The sequence below is a fragment of the Desmodus rotundus genome, chromosome 10, assembly GCF_022682495.2.
Source record: "Desmodus rotundus isolate HL8 chromosome 10, HLdesRot8A.1, whole genome shotgun sequence".
In the NCBI taxonomy this organism is placed as follows: domain Eukaryota; kingdom Metazoa; phylum Chordata; class Mammalia; order Chiroptera; family Phyllostomidae; genus Desmodus; species Desmodus rotundus.
In genome coordinates, this window is record NC_071396.1 from 97,040,646 (window position 1) to 97,063,212 (window position 22,567).

General features: G+C 41.1%; 1 protein-coding gene across 2 annotated transcripts in view; it reads left to right on the top strand.

The window, feature by feature from the left end:
• Positions 1–22,567, top strand: part of ME2 (malic enzyme 2) — a 37,635-nt gene that overhangs the window by 4,245 nt on the left and 10,823 nt on the right. The window contains exons 2-12 of one of the 2 annotated variants that reach the window (XM_045187862.3): positions 2,928–3,073; positions 5,555–5,688; positions 7,860–8,009; positions 10,551–10,626; positions 11,763–11,924; positions 12,242–12,345; positions 14,963–15,072; positions 15,175–15,272; positions 15,566–15,679; positions 18,142–18,256; positions 20,766–20,908. In XM_045187862.3, coding sequence (XP_045043797.1) covers positions 2,966–3,073; positions 5,555–5,688; positions 7,860–8,009; positions 10,551–10,626; positions 11,763–11,924; positions 12,242–12,345; positions 14,963–15,072; positions 15,175–15,272; positions 15,566–15,679; positions 18,142–18,256; positions 20,766–20,908 — 1,314 coding nt within the window. In that variant the 5' untranslated portion in view covers positions 2,928–2,965. The remainder of the gene's footprint in view (positions 1–2,927; positions 3,074–5,554; positions 5,689–7,859; positions 8,010–10,550; positions 10,627–11,762; positions 11,925–12,241; positions 12,346–14,962; positions 15,073–15,174; positions 15,273–15,565; positions 15,680–18,141; positions 18,257–20,765; positions 20,909–22,567) is intronic. The other variant, XM_024580642.3, reaches the window with a different exon arrangement.

Here is a 22,567-nt window from a genome sequence, read left to right on the forward strand (position 1 = left end):
TGACCTTGCCTAAGACAATCCTTTCTTTTCTCATTTAGATTATATTTATTTATTTTTAGAGAGGGGTGGCCGAGGGAAAAGGAGAGGGAGAGAAACATTCACGGGGTAGAGAAACATCTATTGGTTGCCTGTCCTTTGCACCCCAGACCAGAACAAACCCACAAACGAGGCATGTGCCCTGACCTCAGAACTGAACCAACGACCTTTCACTTTGCGGAACAGTGCCCCACCGACTGAGCACACCAGTCAGGGCCCTTTCTGTATCACTTCCTCATCCCACCCCCTTTCTGCCTTAAACTCCCCCCACTCCCCCACCCCACTGCTTTGTACAGATTCTCAGAACCCTTCTCTTTGCTGGGCGGGATGCTGCCTGATTATTGAATCAATTAATAAAGCTGTTCAGAATCTTCCGATTTACTCTGGAATTTTTGTTTCCTTAGCATGTCCTTCATGGCGTTAACATTTTCTGAAGAAAGGCAGTTATTTTGTGGTGTGTCTCATGACTCATTTATTGTTGCTATTGAAATAATATTTGACAAATGACGTGTAACTATAAGGTGTGCTCCCTGTTAATTTAATACGTTTATATATTATAATACGAGTACCATTGTAGTGATAATTAGTACCTCTGTCACATTGCGTAAGTATCACTTCATTTTAGCGGTTGGAATACTTAAGTTATAGTCTCTTAGCGAGTTTGATGATTGCAATACAGTATTGTTGTCTGCATTCGCTGTACTGTGCATTAGCTCTCTACCTCTTACCGCATTTTTGGACTATAAGACGCACCCCCCAAATTTGGGAGGAAAATGAGGGTGTGTCTTATAGTCCGAATGCAGCTTACCTGGCTCACTGGGGGGAGGGGGGCAGCGGTAGAGTGGGTTTGGTTTTTTTTTCCTATTTTCCTCCTCTAAAACCTAGGTGTGTCTTATGGTCCAGTGGGTCTTATAGTCCAAAAAATATGGTATTTCTGCCTGTTGCAAGCTTGTACCCTTAAACCACATCTGACCTATTCCTCACCTCCCGTCCCCATCTCTCGTGATTCTTGGTGTGCTTATGATTTCTCGTTTTTGTGGCCATGTTCGGGTACCACATTTATATGAAATTTCCAGAATGGTTAAATCCGTAAAGACAGAAAGAAGATTGGTGGTCACGGGCGCTGGGGGAGGGAGAGAGACTGTTTCATGGGTATGGTGTGTCCCCCTGGGACGATAAAAACGTTTCTGAACTATGAGGTGGTGGCTGTGTAACAGTGCTTGCTGGGCTTCCGCTGCTTGTCGTCCTTTGGTATGACCCAACGCTTTGGGTTGAAGGAACAGGTTTTTATTAACAGGGCTCCAACCTTGGGGGTGCTGAGAGCACTCCTACTCTGAGCCCTCCTCTCCCACGAGACCCAGAACTTCCCTTGCTCCCCAAAATACTGCAAGCCAAAAACAGGCGCAGAAGTTCCCCATTTCCTTACCTGTCCTCAAGCTGGTCGTGCAAACAGGTCCCCGTCCTCTCTGGCACGTGCACTTGCACCTTTCGGAGTCGCCATCCTCTCTCAGCAGCTGTCTCCTTCAGGATCTGGGTGTGCTGCTCCCTGTCTCCATGAAGCAGTCCAGGGCCCATGTGCCGTGTTATACTGTTCCAGAGGCTGGAGCCCAGGGAGGCACATGTCCCAGCGTGGGACCCTGTCTTCAGGGGTGGGCTTCCATCCTTGCGGAGTCTAAGCCCCTGGTGGGCCCGGCCTCTGCCCGGTCTGCTCTGCTCCCACCTACCCCATTACAGTTGCACAGCCTTACAGATTTTCTAGATCCCTCTGAATTCTTCACTTCAAAATGGCTATTTTTATGTTATATGAATTTCACCTAATAATTAACTTTAAAAATCTCAGTGTTTAAATGGTTTTGCTTGTTGCATGCCCATATACAGACCAAAGATTTCTCAGCAGATAGAAATTCCATTAAAAAACTTATTGCGCTGTGGCTGGTGTGGCTCAGTAGATTGAATGCCAGCCTGCAAACTGAAGGGTTGCTGGTTTGATTCCCAGTCAGGGCACATGCCTGGGTTGCAAGCCAGGTCCCCAGTAGGGGGCATGGGAGAGGCAACCACACATTGATGTTTCTCTTCCTTTCTTTCTCCTTCCCTTCCCTTCCCCTTTCTCTAAAAATAAATAAAACCTTTAAAAATAAACTTATTGTATGACAATTACAATGATTTCTAAGGAATTGCAAATTGATTTTTGATGGGAGAATTGATATGCCAAAAGGCCTATTATATTCCCATCAGTGAATACTTAAGGTTTAATGTATTATGTACAGTTTTCCATTTTGAAAAATTGCCATGTTTGGAATGGATGTGAATAGACAAAAACATGTTTTCTATCAAATTTGAATGATTTTTTAAATACTAAACAAGTTTTCTAAAAACAGGAAAACTTTAGTACATTAAATTTGAACCTGAACTACAGTATGTTAAAATTCTCACTCTAAGGAAGAATCTAGATAGCTCGTCTCCCTCTGCACGTGTAGATGCCAGCTTTTCCTGGTGTTTGCTTGGCCACCTTCAAGCTGAACTCCCCACTTACATGGAACTCATGCCACTCTTTACTAGACGTTGCCTTTCTCGATTCCTGTCCCTCATCAGTGGGAGGCGTACCCCCTGCCACACGTGTGTGGATTAGAAAAAGGGAAGCGTTCCTTTAGCACACGGTGGGAGACACCTCAGAGTGGCCATGGTGATTATCCAAGGACCCAGAGTCTTGTCCGCACAAGTCAGTCTTTGCTCTAATTCTTGTTGCCCTTTAGCCACCATTACAGTCTATACAGAAACATGCCTGTACTTTGAAAAGGGTTTTTCACACGCGTGAAGTTAAGCTCTCTAAATCTGCTTTTGAAAGCGGACACCGGTGCCCAGGCATTTCTGGGTTGTGTGTCTCTCTGCAGCGGCGTATTGGCCTTGTTCTTCCCAGGCGGAGGGGAAGATGTGGTCCCGGTTAAGAGCCGTTGCCGCCCCCTGTGCTCTGGCGCGCCGTCCTGTCCACACGAAAGAGAAGGGCAAGCCGCTTATGTTGAACCCACGCACCAACAAGGTCAGTGACATTCCGACCGGCATGCCTTTTCTCTTGTCCCGGTAACGGTTTGATTTGATGTATTTTAGACCGATCACATGAACTTTTCTGTTTTGTGGCTTTGTACTAAAACCATTCGGTGGTGTCTGCTTTTTCTGTATGAACTTTCCACTTTTCTCCATAAGGCAAGAGTCATGGCTGCTTTATACCTCTCAATTCCGCCCCTCACAACTGTCTGCCTCCAGGAAAGGACTGGCTGTTTCCTAGTTCCAGCTCAGGAAAATCCACAGGATAGCGGTCTGGCCAGGACTTGTGGCCAGGTGTGGAGTATTTCGATTTACCCTGCTCAGATCTGCTGCTCATAGCGGGCCAATCAGCTGGGCCCTTGAAAGATGTGGTCAAAAGTGTAAAATGACGTTTAATCTGATGCCCACCCCACCTCCGTGCAGCTTTTTGGATACAAATCAATACATGCAGTTAATTGTGCCCATTAATCACACTACTGCTTCGAGAGAGAGACCTCTGACTCTTTTTGCAGTGTGGGGGCAGAAGCGATGGACAGTGCTGAGATCTAGTTGTGCCTTTATTCCTTGTCCGTGCTGGGTTCAGTGGGCAGTCCATCTGTATTCTTTAGGAGCAACAGTAAGTAAACACAGTTCTGAAAAGAGATTTCTTACAGGAAGCTTGCAAGAGGGTACACAATATATGAAATTTACCTTTGGAGAATGGTGCATTCGGATTAAGGTGTAGTTTATTTTAAAACAACAGTAAAAACTTTGCCAATCCCATTTCTTTATCCCATTATGGGGTGGAGGGGTAAAGACAGTAATTGCATAACATGATGTGTTTTGAGGGGGTCCAGGCCTAGGAAGGGGAATTTGACGAAGGGTCACATGGAGCACCCTATCTTTGCATTTTCAGTACCTGGTCAGAATGGGAATTCAGCAGGCAGTTAGTGAGGTGGATGAAGCCGAGTGAGGGGTATTCTAACTCTCTCTTACTTCTGCCTCATCCCCATGAGTCGTACCTGCCCTTACCTGCAGCTCTTTCAAAATCCCATTCTGTAGAGCCTTCTCACACCACTGTAGACTGGAATAATCGCTCCCTTCTCTGAAACCCTGTAGCAGTTTTTATCTTCCTCTCCCTCTGGCGAGTGATCTCTATATGCTGCTTCGTGTTCCCTTTTTCCTGTCTTCAGCTGCCATTGAAATAATCGATAGTATTTACATTGTCATGATTCGATATTTCTTTTAACTATATTTCTGGTTTCTTTGGGCAGGGACCATTCAAAATTTCTTTGTCTCTTTTATAATGCCATGGGTATAGTAAAACCTTTGATAAATATGTTGGTTTTATTTTATTATAGAAACTGTATAAAGCCTACTTTGTGGGGGTTATAAGAAATTTATAAAGCGCATTGCGGGAAACGAATTTTAAGGAGGAGGGTAGTCTAGATACATTACAGTATTTTTGTTAAATAAAAATCTAATGCCCAGGCCTTCTGAAATCTCTGCAGTTGAAGAGCATCTGTGTGGTTACCCCACTGAAGGACCACTTCTGGAAATCCCTTAAGCATTTTGCTGTGGCTGTGTGTTTAAGGAGGAACACAGACTAGTGACTCCCAATTTCGGGGTGATGAACTCCTTGGGGACTTTCATGTAAGGAAGACAGGCTCATCCTTCAAACATTGTAGATTAAATTAACAATTTTTAAATGTTTATAAATACTGTTTTAAGAGTACGTTGCTGCTGTGATTAATAAAATAGTAATTAAAGGCAGTATGGAATTCTTAATTCTTTTCAGTGTTATGTCTGTAATCACCATCTACTGAAGGTGCACCTGTTACTCTGTCTGTGAGGAGGCACTGGAACCCTCCTGAACCCTTTGCCCTTGCCACAGACCCTACTGTCCAAGGGTGAAGGTCACAGCCAGTTCCTTCCACAGCAGGTTCAGAGCTCCAAGAGGGGCCAGGCTGGGGTCCTGCCTTTTTTTTTCTTAACTGCATGTCTGGGAGATCTTTCTGCAACACACAGATGTCTAGTTGTGATGGTATTTCGTGGTGTAGAAATACCAAAGGTTCCTCAACCGTTCCATAAGTGATGGAGTTGTAGTTTGTAATAGCCAGGAGAACTAGAAACAGTACTGGAACAAATTTCTTTGTACACACCTCTTTACTCTGTGTATGAATATTTGTCTAGGATGGCTTTCTAGAGTAGAATTGCTTTTTTATAGAGTAGGCGAATTTAAAAGGTTAAGATTACTTTAGAATTGTCTTCCCAAAAGCCTAAATCAGTTTACATTTCCAGAAATGGTACGTGGAAGTAACTCTTTTACCATGCCTTCTCCAATATTAGACATGATCAGTCTTACAAGTTTTTGACAGTCTGGGTGAAAGTGATCTCTCTCTGATTAAAAAAAAAATTATGTTTAAATTACATCTTCTGGTACATCCCTACTGCTACCCTAGTAATAATTTGTAATCTTTTTAATCGTCTTTTTTAGGGAATGGCATTTACATTACAAGAACGACAAATGCTTGGTCTTCAAGGACTTCTACCTCCCAAAATAGAGACCCAAGACATTCAAGCCTTACGATTCCATAGAAACGTGAAAAAATTAACTTGCCCTTTGGAGAAGTAAGAATTGATTGGATGGTTACTTTTCATTGGTGTTCTGCTCCAAACAATTGGGAGTGTGTGGTTATGAAGACCTGAGAGTCTTACAGCCTCGTAATGCAGTTTGCGCTGCGGTCAGGCAGCTGTTCCTTTTGGAACGATGATGCTTTCTTCGCCGCAGGGAGTGCTTCACTTGTTTCCCCTAGTGTAAAGTTTAGCGGAAATCAGGTTGTTGGGCTTAAAATCACAGAGCATTTCAGGTTTGATTGGCATGTTGGGAGCAAAAGTTATCTAATTTGCACCCATTCGGTTCAACAACTTTTATGGGTCCCTTTGTGTGTGCTGCCATACTAGCCACTGAGGATGGGAAGTGGGTAGTAAATAGGGTGGCCTTATACCGAATCATTCAATCCAGGGCACTTTGGGAAGTGAAAAAGAGGGGTGGCCCAGGCAAGGTAGAACGTACCACGTCTGTCGTTGTACTGAACACTGCAGCATGCAGGGCAGCGAGCAAAAGCTACATGCAGAGTATATTCTGAAAGCTCGAAGGTGGGCACCAGATTCCACTTGGAGGATCAGCGAAAGCTCCCCAGAGGAAGTGATGCCTAGCTGAGTTTTAAATAATATGTTAGCAGCTTTCCAGCAAAATGAGGAAGAGGGGCAAGTCTTGTAGGTAGAAGGATCAGTTTAAATACAGGATTTAAAATGTCTGTTGGGAGTGAGGGCAGAAGTGTGGCCCTGTGAGAGGGCCCCCTGGTGTTCCCCCTTGAAGTTACAAATTGAACAGCTGGAGTTCAACAAAGGATTTCCCGCCCAGCACACAAACACATCTGGCAGATCTGTACATTGTAACATCTGAAGGTGGGCCATCAGAGTGAGGGGTGGGGTGGGGAGCCCTCGAGGCAGCCCAGGGCTCACTGGGGGTCTTGGGAGAGGGGAGGAATCAGGTAGCAGCAAGCACTCTCTGCAGCCCTGAGTAGAGAGGTAAAATCCGCGTTCCTGCCTGAGTGGTCAGGACATGCTGCGGCTGAACCCAGTGGCTGGCCCCAGTGACGGGGCAGGGACAGAGAGCGTCCTACCCTAGCTGTTTTTGGAGAGTATGAACTTAGGACCGTGCGTGACTATAGGGTGCTACAGGCAACTGCGAGGCAAGAGTCGTGATGCACTGAGGAACCGAAGTAAACTCATTATGAAGATAAGGGTGGAAAGTAGAGGTCTCGATAACTGTTTTAGGAACTTAAGCCTATTTAACTGATGTTCAGGAGTTATTCAAGGAGAATAGAAATAGTTACAATTATGTTACAGTTATGTTTTGAAGGAGATTGGGGAAGAATAGATTGTGTGTATTTCTAACTAGTCTTCACTAGTTAGAAAGTTCCTGTGGCAGCCTAGGTGAGAAATGATGGTGGCTTGGACTGGGTAGGGTTGGAGGAAGGAAACAGATACATTTGAAAGATATTGAGCAGGTTGTAGGACTTGATGATTGACTAGATGGAGTAGGGAAGGGTAAGGGAGGACGAAGCCAAAATGGACTTTGCAATTCCCATTCATTCAAATGATAACAGTAGGAGAATCCTGTTTGGGGAAAAGCGTAATGAGTCAGTTAGACATATTTAATTTGATTACCGGGTGTTTTAAGCCAACATTTCCCCGTTTTCTAAACTGTTACTTATATATTTATGAATTGACCACTGTCTCCCCTGTGCTCCCTCTGTGCTCTCTGTCTAGACCTGATGATGTTTACATTCCATGAGGGCAGGGGTTGTGCCTGGAGTTAAAATAGTGCCTGACACATAGTTAGTCTTTACTAAATATGTGAGTGAATGGCACTTTATTTTGCTTCCTTATTTACATGTCCGTCACCTTGAAGGTTAGTTCCTTGAGGTTGCGGTGCTCGTGGTAATCTGTGCATTGCCAGTGCCTGGCCCAGAGCTCACTCACGGCAAGGGCTCAGCAAAAGTTAGCTGCAGCTTCTGTAGTTACTCTCTTAACCAGCGTCATTATCATCTACCATTGAAGCACAGTTTAATTTGTGTTACTTTTTACTCCTGGGTGTTAAATAATGATAATTGAGGGTTTTGCTTTCCAGAAGGGGGTGGTCCTCAATTTTAGATGGTTAACGTGTAACTTTCAAAGGACGGAACTTTGTAATCCTGGCTGATGCAGACATTATTTACTGTGCTTAATTTCAGATACATCTACATAATGGGAATACAAGAAAGAAATGAGAAATTGTTTTATAGAATACTGCAAGATGATATCGAAAACCTGTTGCCAATCGTATATACACCCACAGTTGGTCTTGCCTGCTCCCAGTATGGACATATCTTTAGAAGACCTAAGTAAGGCTTATTTTTTTAAAAAATATATTTGAAAATGATTATTGTGCAGGAAAAAAAATCATTCCATGACATCTATTACATTACTATTTTATTTGTTGCAATCTTATCTCAGCCACATTTCCCACCTCACAAAAGCTTAATTTGAACAAAAAGGGATTAGTAAAAACCCAACACATTTATATCTTTTATTTTTGTAGAAAATAGCGTCATTATTTATTTTCAGAGAGAGAGGAAGAGGGGGAGAGAAACATCAATATGGGAGAGAAACATTGATCAGTTACCTCTTACACACACCTGGACTGGGGACCAAACCCACAACCCAGGACGCATGTGCCCTGACCTGGGATCAAACCAGCGACTTCTCACTGTGCTAAACGACACCCAGCCAACTGAGCCACCTCAATCAGAGCAAGCGTCATTCTCTCTAACCTTCATTAAATTATGATCGTTAGAGGAAATTTGCATTTTTGTACCAAAAGTAAAGGTACTCTCTCTCTTTTTTTTTTAAACTGGTGGCAGATGCTCCAGAATTACCATTAATGTTTTTGACAATCTGGACAAATTAAGAGATTGATTCTAGTCCTGACCGGGTAGCTACGATACACCAAGGTTGCAGGTTCGATCCCCAATCAGGGCACATACAAGAAGCAACCAATGAATGCATAAACAGGTGGAACAAGAAATTAATGTTTCTCTCTCCTCCCAGCTCCCTCCTTTCCTCTCTTAAATCACTAAAAAAATTTAGAAAGATACTGATTCTCACTTTTTGTCAGCTTTTATTTCTGTCGTCTATTCATTTTATGAACTTTTATAAATTTTAATTTCACATGGTTCTGGCACCTCCAGATATTTTAAGTGGAAAGAGACTGAAATGGGCAATGACTCAAGTCTTTGAATAAGTTACTTCATCCTTCTGAATCTGTTTTGTCATCATAAAGTAGCAATGCCCATACCTATCAAAGAGCCGCTGAGAAGGTCAGATGAGGAAATGATGTGACTGATGGTTGTTTGTAAACTTACAAGCATTATATAAATGCTACTTTTACTTTATTTGAGTTTTCTTGTCTTGTTCCTTTAAGCTATTGTTTTCCTCGGTCCTGCTGCCTTTCCCACACCCTCCTCGCATGTGGACATCCGTGTAGAACTTCAAACAGTGTGTGGTGGCCTTTGCCCTTGGTCTCCCCATCTAGTCTAGTGGCTGCCAGACATTAAGCGCCTGTGGGACCCACTTAAATGTCGATCCCTGCCAGCTTGCTCTCCTTTTCATTCCCAAGATTCTGATGAAACAAGAAAGGTCGGAGGTCGGGATTTAACGGCCACCACTGGCGGTGGAGCTGCAGGGACTCCCTGGAGGACTCTCTGAGAACACGGTTCTGTCCTGTGTGCTGCCATCAGTTAATGTGCCTGAGACGGTGCTGTGACACCATCCAGCTGTTCAGCTCTGTTGTCGTTTCTTTTTCTTGTAAAGCAGTGGCTCTCAGTCCCGACCGAAGGCCGGAGGGAAACTGTCGAGAACACTGGTGCCTGGGCCTCACTTGCAGAGACCCTGACTCAGTTAGTCTAGAGTTGGGCCCCAGTACTGGGGTTTCACGGGAGCTCCTGGGGTGACTCTGGTGTGCACCCAGAGTGGAGGACTGCCACGGCACACGAGGCGCATGGCTTCTGGGTGAGGACAGACACCGTGTGGCATTCACGCGGTGTGCTGCTGCGGCGGCTCTCTGTCCGTCAGTAAGTCCGATCTAAAACTCCAGGCCAGTCAGACCAGGTTCTGTGGGGATGGAACCCCACAGATTCATTTTTAAAAAGCTCATCAGATGATTCTGTTATGCAGCTGTGGTTGAGAAACTCTTTACAGACTGATTTGAGCTAGGATCGTAATGCCAAAGTTAAGATACCAATGAGGAAAGGTAGGTGTGAGAATTAGTTTGGAGGCCCTTGGCAACCTGTTGGTCCTCATCTCTGCCTGACCTACTTTTTAGAACCTATGTTTTGTTTTGTCTCCCTCCCTCTTTTTCTTTTTTGAAATCTGGATTAATTACAGTTGGATAACAGTATACTGTGTGTTTAAAATAACTTCACTTTTTCCTAATGCATCAAGGATGACAACTTTTGTGTGAAACTACTGTAGTTTTCTTTCCTGTTCTTTCAAATTTTAATTTTTCAGTTTCAGTGAGTTTTAGCAGTAGTTTATTTAGCCTTATTATGCTGTACTGCATTGGTGGTTAATTTTTATGTTGCTTTGTTATTGGGGGTATGTTGGGTTTGTTTGAAAATGACATGTGGATACATTTTCCTTGTGTAAAATAATCACATCATTTACTAATAATCTTTGTTGCAAGTACTGTGTGAGTAATGCAATTACAGTTTGAAGTAGTTGAAAATGTTTGAAAATAAACCAGTGTGACTCTGCTAAATCTGCCTGGAAATTATACTGTGTCTTGCTGTTTTATTAAAATATCTAACTATTCCAGTTATGAACAAAGACTTAGAAAAAACAAAAAAACTCCTGTGAAATGCAAAGGTGTTTTTGTTCTGTTGCAGGGGATTATTTATTTCAATCTCAGACAGAGGTCATGTTAGATCAATTGTGGATAACTGGCCAGAAAATCATGTTAAGGTACTAATAGCACAACCTTCCTTTTCACAATGTTATTTCTTTCCTTGTAAGTTACCTCTAAATTTCCAAGAACAGCTTTTCATTGTTGCTCTGATGTATTTTGCACTTATATACATGAAGACTTAGTGCTCTGAGATCATGATGGTAATAACTACAAACTGGGTTACTGGTACAGAGTTTGACTTTGGGAAAGAAATTGGAGCTACTACACAGGATGAGCCTGCTCACTGTCATCACCACCGGTATCTCCTGCCTTCTCTATATTTCTTTTCTGCTTTGATTAGTATTAATATTTTCTATTTTAATTAATATTAACCAATTAATAATACTATATTATTAAAATGACATAAAACTTTTATTTATTTGGTGAGCAGTAGAGAGGATTCATCGTGCCCTTTTTCTTCTAAATCTAAGATAGATTTAAATCCTTAAGCAAATATAAAACTCGTGGTGATTCAAATTTAGCAAATATGTTGGTCGATCTGGCTGCCTTTCCTAAAATAAAACCTAGTGACCTAAGATCTTCTGTTAGGCTTCAGTGTCTGCTACACGCAGTAATCCTGCTAGCCTGTGCTGTGTCTTCCTCACCAAAATGATCTTTGATGAATCATCCTTAGTTCTCATAATCTAGAAAGATTTGGTCAGATAATTAAACCCACAGTATTATCTTCAAACCTTGTAGGTAGGTGTATTTTTTATTCTAGATCTTTTTCTCTTTCATCATTGCTGAGGTTGTTCTTGTTTGGCCTAGGTTATTATGTTGGAGTAGCATGTTTATGTTTAAACTCTTATTTTTCTCTTAGAGTTAATCTCTCTATCAGAAGTTTGTTCTCTGCCCGCCTATTTATTCTCTGGGAGATGTTTAAGTTGCTTCTCCAGTCAGAAGCATTCTGTTCCCAAACCAAAGACAGGAAGTCAAATCTAGTTAATTCTGTTTTTGACATCTACATTCTAGAAATCCTAGAATTTTAAGTATGCTTGGTTTGTTTATTTTGGAAGTGAGTCAAGAAGTAATTTTACTTTTAAAAGAGAAAATAAAACTATCAAGAAAATCTTTTAAGAATGCTTTTCTTTAACGTCCCATTTTTTACTTTTGATTAATTAATTACTTGTATTTGTATTTTGTTGTAATGAAGGCTGTGGTGGTGACTGATGGAGAGAGGATTCTGGGGCTCGGAGACCTGGGTGTCTATGGAATGGGCATTCCAGTAGGAAAACTCTGTTTGTATACGGCCTGCGCGGGAATACGGCCTGACAGGTGCCTGCCCGTGTGCATCGACGTAGGAACCGACAATCCAGTGAGTAAGGCCATTCATTTCCCACTCCAAGCCTCCTCCTGTACTAAAAATTATTTTTTATTACGTTCCTCTTGTGAAGATAATACAAGGAGGGAAATGTTTGTGATTAGAGGTTGGCCTTTGCCTTAAACTCTGCATTTGATATTTGTATAAATAACCGTCAATGAAACCTATTAAAAGTTTCTTGAAGAAGGGCAATAAGGTTTAAAAAACTGTATCAGTAATTTTTTTTATTTTGTAATTTTTGTTTTAAAGATTATATTTAAACTGATTATGTAACAAAATAATTTTATTTCTGCATGTGGTCTATTTTATAGGCACTGTTAAAAGATCCATTTTACATGGGCTTATATCAGCAAAGAGATCGATCACAGCGTTATGATGATCTGATTGATGAGTTTATGAAAGCCATTACTGACAGGTATTTTTTCTTAAGGTCAAGTATATAAAAGCATCTTTAATTTAAAAGACAGCCCTGGCTGGTGTGGCTCAGTGGATTGAACGTCACGAAAAGTCGCAGTTAGATCCCTGGTCGGGGCACATGCCTGGGGTGTGGGCCGGGTCCTTGGTTGGGGGCGTGCAGGAGGTAGCCAATTGATTTTTTTTAATAACAAATCACAGTTTTGTTTTATTCCTTTATCTCTTATGCAGACAGGTAGGAGATTGCATTTTTGAGAACTGTGGTTCTTTCCTGCCGATCAGATGTTCTGATCGTGGTGGTAGGCTAGTCTGCCCTGCTCTCCTGAGTTGGGACACCTTGGGGGCAACCTGCGCTCACTGCTTCCATCTTGACCTCTCTGTCCAGTTCGCTCAGCCCTCGGCATCAGGCTCACTTCCACCGTTCCTGTGAGACTCTTGTGCCGCTCTCCTGTTGCAGATTCACTCACCATTTGGTCCTGCTCTCTCTCCGCCTGTCTGTAGCATCTGACCAGGTTTCCACTCCTACATCCTGGAAATTCCCTCTTCTCTTGAGTACCAAGATTTTCCGCACTTGGTCTTTTCACCCACCTTTTCCTTTCTTTAGTCATCCTCACTGGTTCTTGCTCACTTTTGTTGAAAGTGAATGAGTACATGGTTCGCTTCTCTTCGAGTCATGTCAGCTATGACCTTTATGCATAAGACTCCTGACCCCATGGGAACCCACCTGTGCAGTCAGACTCACTCTGAGTCCTGTCTTTCTAACACCTGGAACTCTCCATCCAGATATTCTCTTCCATATTCATGTCCAAAACAACTCCTTCCCCTTCTAAACTGCTTATCTTCTGTGTATGCAGCCTCTATTAATGGCGGTAACATTGACCCTGTTGCCAAACCTTTGATCTTGGTGTTATGTTTGACTCTTTCTCCTTCTCCAATCCTCAAATACAATCGGTGGAACCACTTAAATGCCTCAGAAATAGATTTCTTTTCCATTGCCACAGCCTTTCTGCAGATTCTCATCTCTCTTCTGGATTTTTCTAAACCTTTCTCCAGTTTCTCTCCTCTCCAGTTCATCTCCATGTTACCACCAGATTAATTCTTTTTAAATGCATACGCACTTCATTATGTCTTTTTTTGCTTGAATTCTCTAATTGGTTTTCTATTGCCATTAGGGTAAAATGCAAACTCTACTTTTATGACCTAGCCCTGCCCTACCTTTTAAGTTACTGATACATAGAAGAAATTAAAAATTAATTTATTTTCAGAGTCCAAGTTGACATATCTAAAACTAAACTTTTCATCATCCTAGAAATTGCTGTCACCCCCACTTTTTTTTCCTAAGATTTTATTTACTGATTTTTAGAGGGAGGGGGAGGGAGGGAGAAAGAGAGAGAAACATTGATGTGCTCGAGACACATCAATTGGTTGCCTCTCACACACCCCCAACAGAGGACCTGGTCCACAGGCCAGGCATGTGCCCTGACTGGGAATCAAACTAGCGACCTTTCGGTTCACAGGCTGGCACTCAATCCACTGAGCCAACCAGCCATGGTCCCACTTTCTACTGTAGGCAGTCAAATGGTATCTTCTTAGTGATCCAGGTTGCCTCGGTGTTTCAATAAGCTTTTTCCTTACCCTAGTTGGTCCTCATCATCAAGTTCTGTTTATTTATTCTAATGTCTCATAATCGTCTCTTACTTCCTGTAGCTTCTGCTTCAGATCTTTTTGTCCTGATGCTGTAGTAGCCTCCTGGCTGCTTCTCCTATCCCTCCCATCTCTCCCCACACCAATATGTGCTGCACATCAGTGGCAGGCTTATTGCTTCTAAAGCGAGTCTTATGTGAGTTCTTTTCTTTTCTGAAGCCTTCACTGACTCTCCATCAGACTCAGAATGAAGTGCCCCTTCCCTAAATTGGCATTCAAGAGTCTCCCTTGTCTGACCCCAGCTTCCTTTAACCAGTTTCTCCTCAGCTTTTTATATACACTCTGAAACACACAGCCAGATTATTGAAAATGTAGGGTCGCCTAAAGAGACCTTGATTTTCTTCCTGCCTCTTGACTTTTTGTTCTTCTTTCAGGGCCCAAATAAAGTCCCGCCTCCTTTTCAAACCTTCCCTTATTATCTCATCTCACCAAGATGATTGATGTCTTACTCTAAATGCCCATGAGCTCATACAGCAATTATTTTTTAACTTCTTATTTGTGTCCTTCATGTGCTCCTGTTTAACTGCTCATGAAATGAGAATGTACATAGCCAATATGTACTTTTTTGAGACCCAGAGACAAAAATTTCTTTTCCTTAGGAAGTTCTTTAGTGTTTCTATGTGCTGGACACCCTCCTAGGCACGTGGAAATAGTGTACGCAGAGGTACTGTGGTGAGTCTGAGTATCAGGCCCACCATGGTACTACATTTACTGTAAGCACCCCCAACATTTTTTGGAATAAGAAATAGATTTCTACATTTTGAATCTAGTCTTTCACAGACTCTAAAAATTGCCAGATGGCCTTAAATGAACTAACAATGTATTTTTTAATGCTATCATAAGGAATATTAGACAGGAAAGCTTTTTAGTAGTGGTTTTTCAACACAGCCATTATGGATTTTGCTGTTTTTTAGATATGGGCAGAATACACTTATTCAGTTTGAAGACTTTGGAAATCATAATGCATTCAGGTTCTTGAGAAAATATCGAGAAAAATACTGTACCTTCAATGATGATATTCAAGGTAAAGCAAAAAGAGAGCTTGAGAGTTTTTTTGACTTCTCCTTTTTAAACCCTTTTTCTTGTGAGCATTTCTTATTTCTAAAAATCCTTCTTTTTCCTCTAGGGACAGCTGCAGTAGCTCTATCAGGTCTTCTTGCAGCACAAAAAGTTATTGGTAAATCAATCTCAGAACACAAAATCTTATTTCTTGGTGCCGGAGAGGTAAGTTTTTATAAGCTTTTTAAAATGTAAAACCACCACTCTTCTTTAGAATTGGAAAATGGGGCATCATGAGCTTATAATTTTGTCGAGATAGGTGGGGAGATCTAATAGTTTAAGATCTCTGCTGTAAAATAGTTTAAAATATGCTTAGAGAATATCCCAGAGGATCAACTCTTGTGTGATTTGTAAGGGGAGAATAAACCAAATATTCCTCAAACGTTAATACGTAAAGTAAGTCAAGCATTGCAACGCACTGTAGTCTTTCCTTTTTAAGTTTCTCTTCTGCTGGACAGGCTGCTCTTGGAATTGCCAATCTAATAGTCATGGCGATGGTAGAAAGTGGCATCTCAGAACAAGAGGCCCAAAAGAAAATTTGGATGGTTGACAAGTTTGGTTTATTATTTAAGGTAAGATGTTTAAAACTTGGAGAGGCAAAAGAATGTTGTAACGATATTTTTAGTTTGATCTTTAAAACATTATCAATTTTTAAAATGGTCTCTCAGTGGACTATCCAAATTGTACTAGTCGGGGACCTTCCTGCATATTCTCAACAGAAATCTTCCAGTCTCAAACTTCTGTCTTCTATAAAGCCTCTTGCTTTGTATTCAAATTGTAATCTCTGTGTTGGTACCAAACTTACTCTTTCTTGTTTCAGTCTTTGACTCTTAAGAGATCCAATAATCTTACAAATAATATTGTCCTTGACCCTTCTAATACTAGGTTTTTAATGGGAACTCAGAAGATTGTAATTCAGTTGTTACCAGGACCTCTGATATCTAAGCAAAAAATCGTTAACTCCTTGGCAATCATAATCCTCCTGGTAGTCATAATCCTCTTATCAATCTAACAGAAATCTGTGCACACTTTCCCCAGAAAAGGGCACATAATCTTAAAGCCTTCGTGGGTAACAAAGAGCTTCTATCTCAGGTTGATTTAGTGTTCTTTGGACACGTCTGCCTTCCTCACACTGATTGCCATTTTAGTAGCTTAAGAAATGCCTTACAGCTTCTACTCTCAGGCACTGAACGTAGGGAAACCGCTTCGTGAGCGAACCTACCCCTGTGCACAGTGCTGCTGTATTTCTGCCTTGGGCGATAATACGGCAGTTACGTGTCATTTACACCTGTGAAGCAAGCCTACCTTTTATAGCAGTTACTTGTCATTTATATCTCTGGAGCAAGTGTGCTTTGCTCCAGTTCTGCAGTCTTTTCTTCCTAATTAGTACCAATATTAGTACAAAAGATAAAATAAAAAAGTTAAAGCATGTGAGTGAAAAATCTTGAGTGTTTCAGTTATACGTAATTTATAATAATAGTTGTTTAAAATACACTAGACATTGTGCCAAAACTTTGCATTTATTATTTCATCAAACTTCTAAAAAACCCTATGGAGTTTTACAAATGAGGAAATTGAGGTTAGAAAAGGTCCGTTGACTTTTCTAAGGTTATCAGCTTATAAGTGATGGAGGTAGGATTGATACCAACGAACCCATGAAGCCGGTACTCTTCACAGGTCAGCTGAGTTCCCTCCTGAGTGAGCTGCAGCTGCTGTATCTGTTTGTGTATAAGGCGCAAGGACCGTGAGACATACTTCAGAAGGCCATTGGGAGGGGATGTGTATTTTTATTGGTACACAAGTAGTTTGGTATTTCTTTTTGTAGTGTTGGTTTTCACAAATGTTTTGTGATTCTTTATGATATTTATAATCAGTCAGGTTACAATGAATACAGTATTAGTTAGTGCTAGTGAGAATCCCGTTTACCTGCCCGTTCAGAGTGAATATTCCTTTTAGTCTGTAAGTAGCTTGGCCTATAGATTTTAGGCTTCTGGTCTCCCCTGGTGACCTGAAACACTGCCCTCCTTTTTGAGACCTTCCTGTTGAACCACTGTATTGGAGAGGGTGGTCCTCCTGCAGACAAGTGTGAGAAGCTGCTGTTCTGAGAACCTCGATCTGGTGAGGCTGTGTTTCAGTCCTGTAGTTAGCTTCCCGGCCAACCGATGGTGGTGTGCAGCTTTGCCCAACCGCTGCTGGTTTTTATCTGCGGTTATTCTGGAGCTCTGATGGAAAAATTCACCTTTGCAGGGGACAGCTTCTCTTTTGCCAAAATAAGGATACAGATTTCTCAGCCTGGGTAATTTCTGCATTTAATATGCTGAGAAATGTTTCATTGTTCTAATTTGTCATTGGTACCTCTCATGTACTTAGGATTTGTTTTTTATAGTAGGATTTGTTTTTTACGGTTTCTGACTTGAGATTTGGGGGGGAAAGCATGTTTCTTCATTGAGCCACACTGAACCAGAATTCCCTGTTCCTCTTGTTTCTGAACCCTTGGTAGTACACGTGCAATTCTGAAATTCTAAAAGCTCTGAAATCCAGCAGTGTTTTCTGAAATTCACTCAGTAACAAATCTGACCGGCCTGAGCTTGTCTGCTAACAAAACCAGAGAGTCTGTTCTCAGTCTAGCCTTTTGTTCTTGGGGTGATCGTTCATAAGTCTGGTTCCATTGTGGAGTACCCACTGGGAACTATTTGTAATATTTGATGTATTGCCACAACAATTTCTAAAATGTGAAATATTCTGAATTCTAAAATGCATCAAGCACAGTACAGGGGTTGTAGGACTTGCCGTCACACTGAGTTCAGGAGGACTTCACAGCGTTCTTAGAGGGCTTACTGAGTTTCTGGCTGTAAGGGGATTTGACTTACGTTTCATATTTGGGTTTATGGACACAGTGGAGGTAGATTAGAAGATATGGGTTGAAGAGAAAAGTAAATACATTCCAATTGTAGAAGCAATATGTGACTCATAATTGTCGGTTAATCCTCAATAAGCATTTACCAAAAGCACTGTATTTTATGTAAACATTCAGGGGAGAAAAGCTAAAATAGACAGTCATCAGGAACCATACGCTCACTCCGCCCCAGAGAACATACCTGATACTTTTGAAGATGCAGTGAATATACTTAAACCTTCAGCTATAATCGGTAAGTAAAGTTGCCGACCTTACTAACTGTATGTTGCCAGTCATAACTTACAGGTAGGGCTATTAAAAGTGAAATGATAGATCTTACCTAGCTTTCAGCATCTATAATGTTTTCTGCTCTAGCATTTTGATTACACTGTGTAAAGAAAGTTCAGTTATTGTATGTTGTTTGTATTTTTAAGTGCTAGAAGCAGTGGGATTGGTCACGCTTTGCTTTTAGAGTTGGTACGACTGATAGGTCAAATCCTAAAAAGACCAAGCTGATTTGACACACTGTGTCCAGAAAATTCTATGCAGAGTCAAAAGGTTTTCATTGGCAACAAAGTTGAAAGCTTTCGGTATGTTTTGAGTCAGGCATTGCATAGCTGACGTGAGACTCTGCCAACATGGCATTAAGTTCACGGCAGAAAATGTAACAGTCTTTAAAGGGGAGCTATTTCATTTCCAGTGTAGCTGTAAGGTTTGAATGTACAATTTTTCTTTTAATTTTATCTGTTTTATGTAGGAGCCCTATTGAATGCTAAATAGCAAAACAGTGACAAACACTAAGTTTCTATGATCAGGAAAAGTATGTCTTTATTAGTTTCTTCATTGATTAGAACTCATAATTTTTAGAGCAAGAAGAAATCTTAAAGGTCATCCAGTCTAAGAACCTGTCCATTGACTCCATCCCTGGAGTGTCAGAGAAACAAAAAGAAAAAAATGTAATTTTTTTAGAACTCATGAACTCTTAAGAATATGTCTATGAACCTCCACTTGGAGAAACACAGTATAAATTCCTTTTTTACAGAAGAAAAATAGGCATGGAGATATTAAGCAAATTGTTCAAGATTTGTCTCTATTTCAGAAAGCTAGGAGTGACGGCAAGCACTAAAACTGGTCTCCAGCCAGATCAGTATTTTTCTATACTACATATAAAACAGAATTAAAATTAATTATTTTGAGTACTGAATGTAAGTCTTCTTACCGATGAACTGGATAAAAGCTTTGTGGAGGCATCAGTGAGTCTTTGGCAGATTCCCTCCGTGGGTTAAGTATCCTTCCTGAGTTCTGTGCTTCCTCTAACCCTGCATACTAGGGCGTTACAGGATTTCTGATCGTCTGTTTACTTTGTTGTTTTTCTCTCAACACTAAGCTGCCGGTGTTGTACTCACTTTTATGTCCTAATTGCCTGATACAATGTCTGAGGCATTGTAGGTGCTTAGTAAAGACACTAAATTGAACTGTATCAAGAAAGTGGATTGCTTTAGCTAAGATGATCTTTCAATCCTTCCGAATTCCTGTTATTTTGTAACATGGACCACAGACTTTAGCAATTTGAATTGCAAGTTTTTATCTTCTTTCTAAGATTTTTTAATTGTAAAATACACTTCAAATTGGCCGTCTTAACCGTCTCTTAAGTGTACGTACGGTTCCGTGGTGTTCGGCGCATTCACACTGTTGTACAACTGTCTCCAGAATGCCTTTTGTCTTGAAAAACTGGAACTCCGCACCCCAGTAAACAGCAGCTGCCTGTCCCCAGCCCCTGCCCCCCATTCTACTTTCTGTATCTATGAATTTTAGGTACTTCATGTAATTGGAGTTATACAGTGTTGGTCTCTTTGTGACTCGTTTACTTTACTCAGCATTATATCCTCAAGGTTCATCCATGTTGTAGCAAGCTTTGTCTTAATTACACGTAGTGATGGAGGTAGTCTTACACTGTTTTTCTCTCAAATTTACTATGGCTGGTGTGGACAATAAATATTTTAAGTGAAAACTTTGCATTTTATTGTTTTTCTTTTCAAATTTTTATTATTTTTTATTGTTGTTCTTTTACAGTTGTCCCAGTTTTTCCCCTTCTGCCCTCCTCTGCCCAGCCCACCCCTTCGCCTCTCCACCCCACTCTCCCAGTCCATCCCACATTGCTGTCCATGTCCATGGGTCCTTCATACATGGTCTTTGACTAGTCCCTTCCCCTTCTTTCCACCATTATCCCCCGCCCCCCTCCTCCCTGGCTGCCGTCAGTCTGTTCCGTGTCTCTGCTTCTATTTTGCTTGATAGTTTATTTTGTTCATTAGATTCCTCTTATAAGTGAGATCATATGGCATTTGTCTTCACCTTACTCACTTAGCATAATAGCCTCCAGTTCCACCCATGCTGTCGCGAAAGGTAGGCGCTCCTTCTTTCTTTCTGCCGAGTAGTATTCCACTGTGTGGTTGTACTACAGTTTTTGATCCACCCATCTAATGACGGGCACTTAGGCTGTTTCCAGCACTTGGCTATTGTGAATAGTGCAGCTGTGCACATAGGGGTGCGTAAGTTCTTTTGAATTGGTGTTTTGGGATTCTTAGTCTTTTCAGATTTGAGATTATTTTCCTACAGCATTATCTCAGTGATCCAAAATCTATCTTTGTAATAGGAGTTAACCTGTGCTTTTGTTGTGTTAAACATATCATAGAAATATTTGGTAAGAATTGCTCTGTTTTATGTGCCATGAACTTGGCTGGTTTTCCCCTTATTTATCACAGGAGTTGCAGGAGCCGGCCGACTGTTCACTCCTGACGTAATCAAAGCCATGGCTGATATCAATGAAAGGCCTATAATATTTGCATTAAGTAACCCTACGGCAAAGGCTGAGTGCACAGCTGAAGAAGCATATACCCTTACGGAGGTACTGATCAGTGACAATATAGTGAATCGGTTATGTCTGTTATTTCCCTTCGTTAGCCTGTTAGTTACCCATTCTCTCAAACTTTTCATGGTTACTCTGGGGATTACAGCCTGTGGCCATCGATCATCAATTCTGATGTTAATTATTTCTTATAACAATTCCAGAAAGTGATTGCCTCATAATTTCTTTTTTAGCACCTTCATTCCTTTTGTGATGTTGTTGTACATTGTAATTGTCCATTTTAAACAAAAACTATTTATTTAGATTTACCTGTATTTTAATATTTTCTATCGCCATTTGCTTTCCCTGCACTTCTGTGCCTCAGTCTAGGATCATTGACAGGAAGAACCTCCCAGCAGAACTTTGGTATTACCTTGAACTTGATTGCTCATCCTCTTCACTGGTCGTTACTATTAGAACTACTGGTTCCTGCCCCCGCCCCAATGACATCCTAGTCTTGCACAGTGACTGTTGGATAAACACACACAGTGTGGCATGACTTTGGCATTTCCAAAATACAAAAAATTTACATGTTTTGAGCAGTAGTAAGTCACTAGAAGACTATTCAACCATTTAAGAATTTTATTTTTTGAAAGAATAAATACTATTTTAACAGACATACATTATTGGAATGAATAAAAACTCCCCAAGGAGACTAGTTTCATGTACTGTTTTGAAATAAAACTTTTTTCACAGTTTTTATAATTTTGAAATTGTGTTATCTCTTAAAAATTATAAAAAGCATTTCATCAGGGGAGGGAGTCTAAGGGGATTAAATGGTAATGGGAAAAAATAAAACAATGAAGATTAAATTTTTAAAAAAGCATTTCATCATAGTTTCATTTTGTGTAATTCCCTTCTTAGTGTTACATAAAATAATGGCGTACATTTGTGCACTGGCAGCGTCCTCGTACAGTCTTAGTCTCCTCTTGTCTTCCGTGGAGACGTCTTGGCCTTACTCCCATGGTCCCGCTGCTCAGTGAGAGAGCCGCAGTGGCCCACGCAACAGACAGGCCAGCGTGGCCCTCAGACTGAAAATGCTATTACCCTTAAAATCTGGCCACATCTAAGCAATAGGTGGATTATGATGAAAACAGAAATCAACAGCTTGGAGAAGATGAACTGCTGTAGAATATTGCCAGTCTAGAGAACGTTCCCAGGATCTCTCTAAATCTCCAAATTTACTGGTGTCATGAGGACACATCACTTTCCCCCCAAGTCCTACATTGTGTAATTCACTTTATGAAGCTATTAAAATTAATGGTACCACCATAATCTTTATTATTGTATACACTATTATTATTATGGTAACATGTATGGCATTAACCAGGAACTAATTTTTTTGTTTCTTTGACTAATTTTTGTCAAAGAAACAAAATTTTTGTCACAAGTAGAGCGTGCATAGAGAATGATAAGCACTGGCCAGGTAGCTCTATTGGTTGGAGCATTGTCCTATAGGCCAAAAGGTCACCGATTCAATTCCTGCTCAGGGCACATGCCTAGGTTGCCTGTTCGATCTGCAGTCAGGGCGTGTACAAGAAGCTACCGGTAGATCAAAGTTTTTCTCTCACATCGATGTCTTCCTCTTTCTCTCTGTCTCTCTCTCCCCTCTCTCTAAAAACAAACAAAAAGAGAATGTCCTAGGGTGAGGATAAAAAA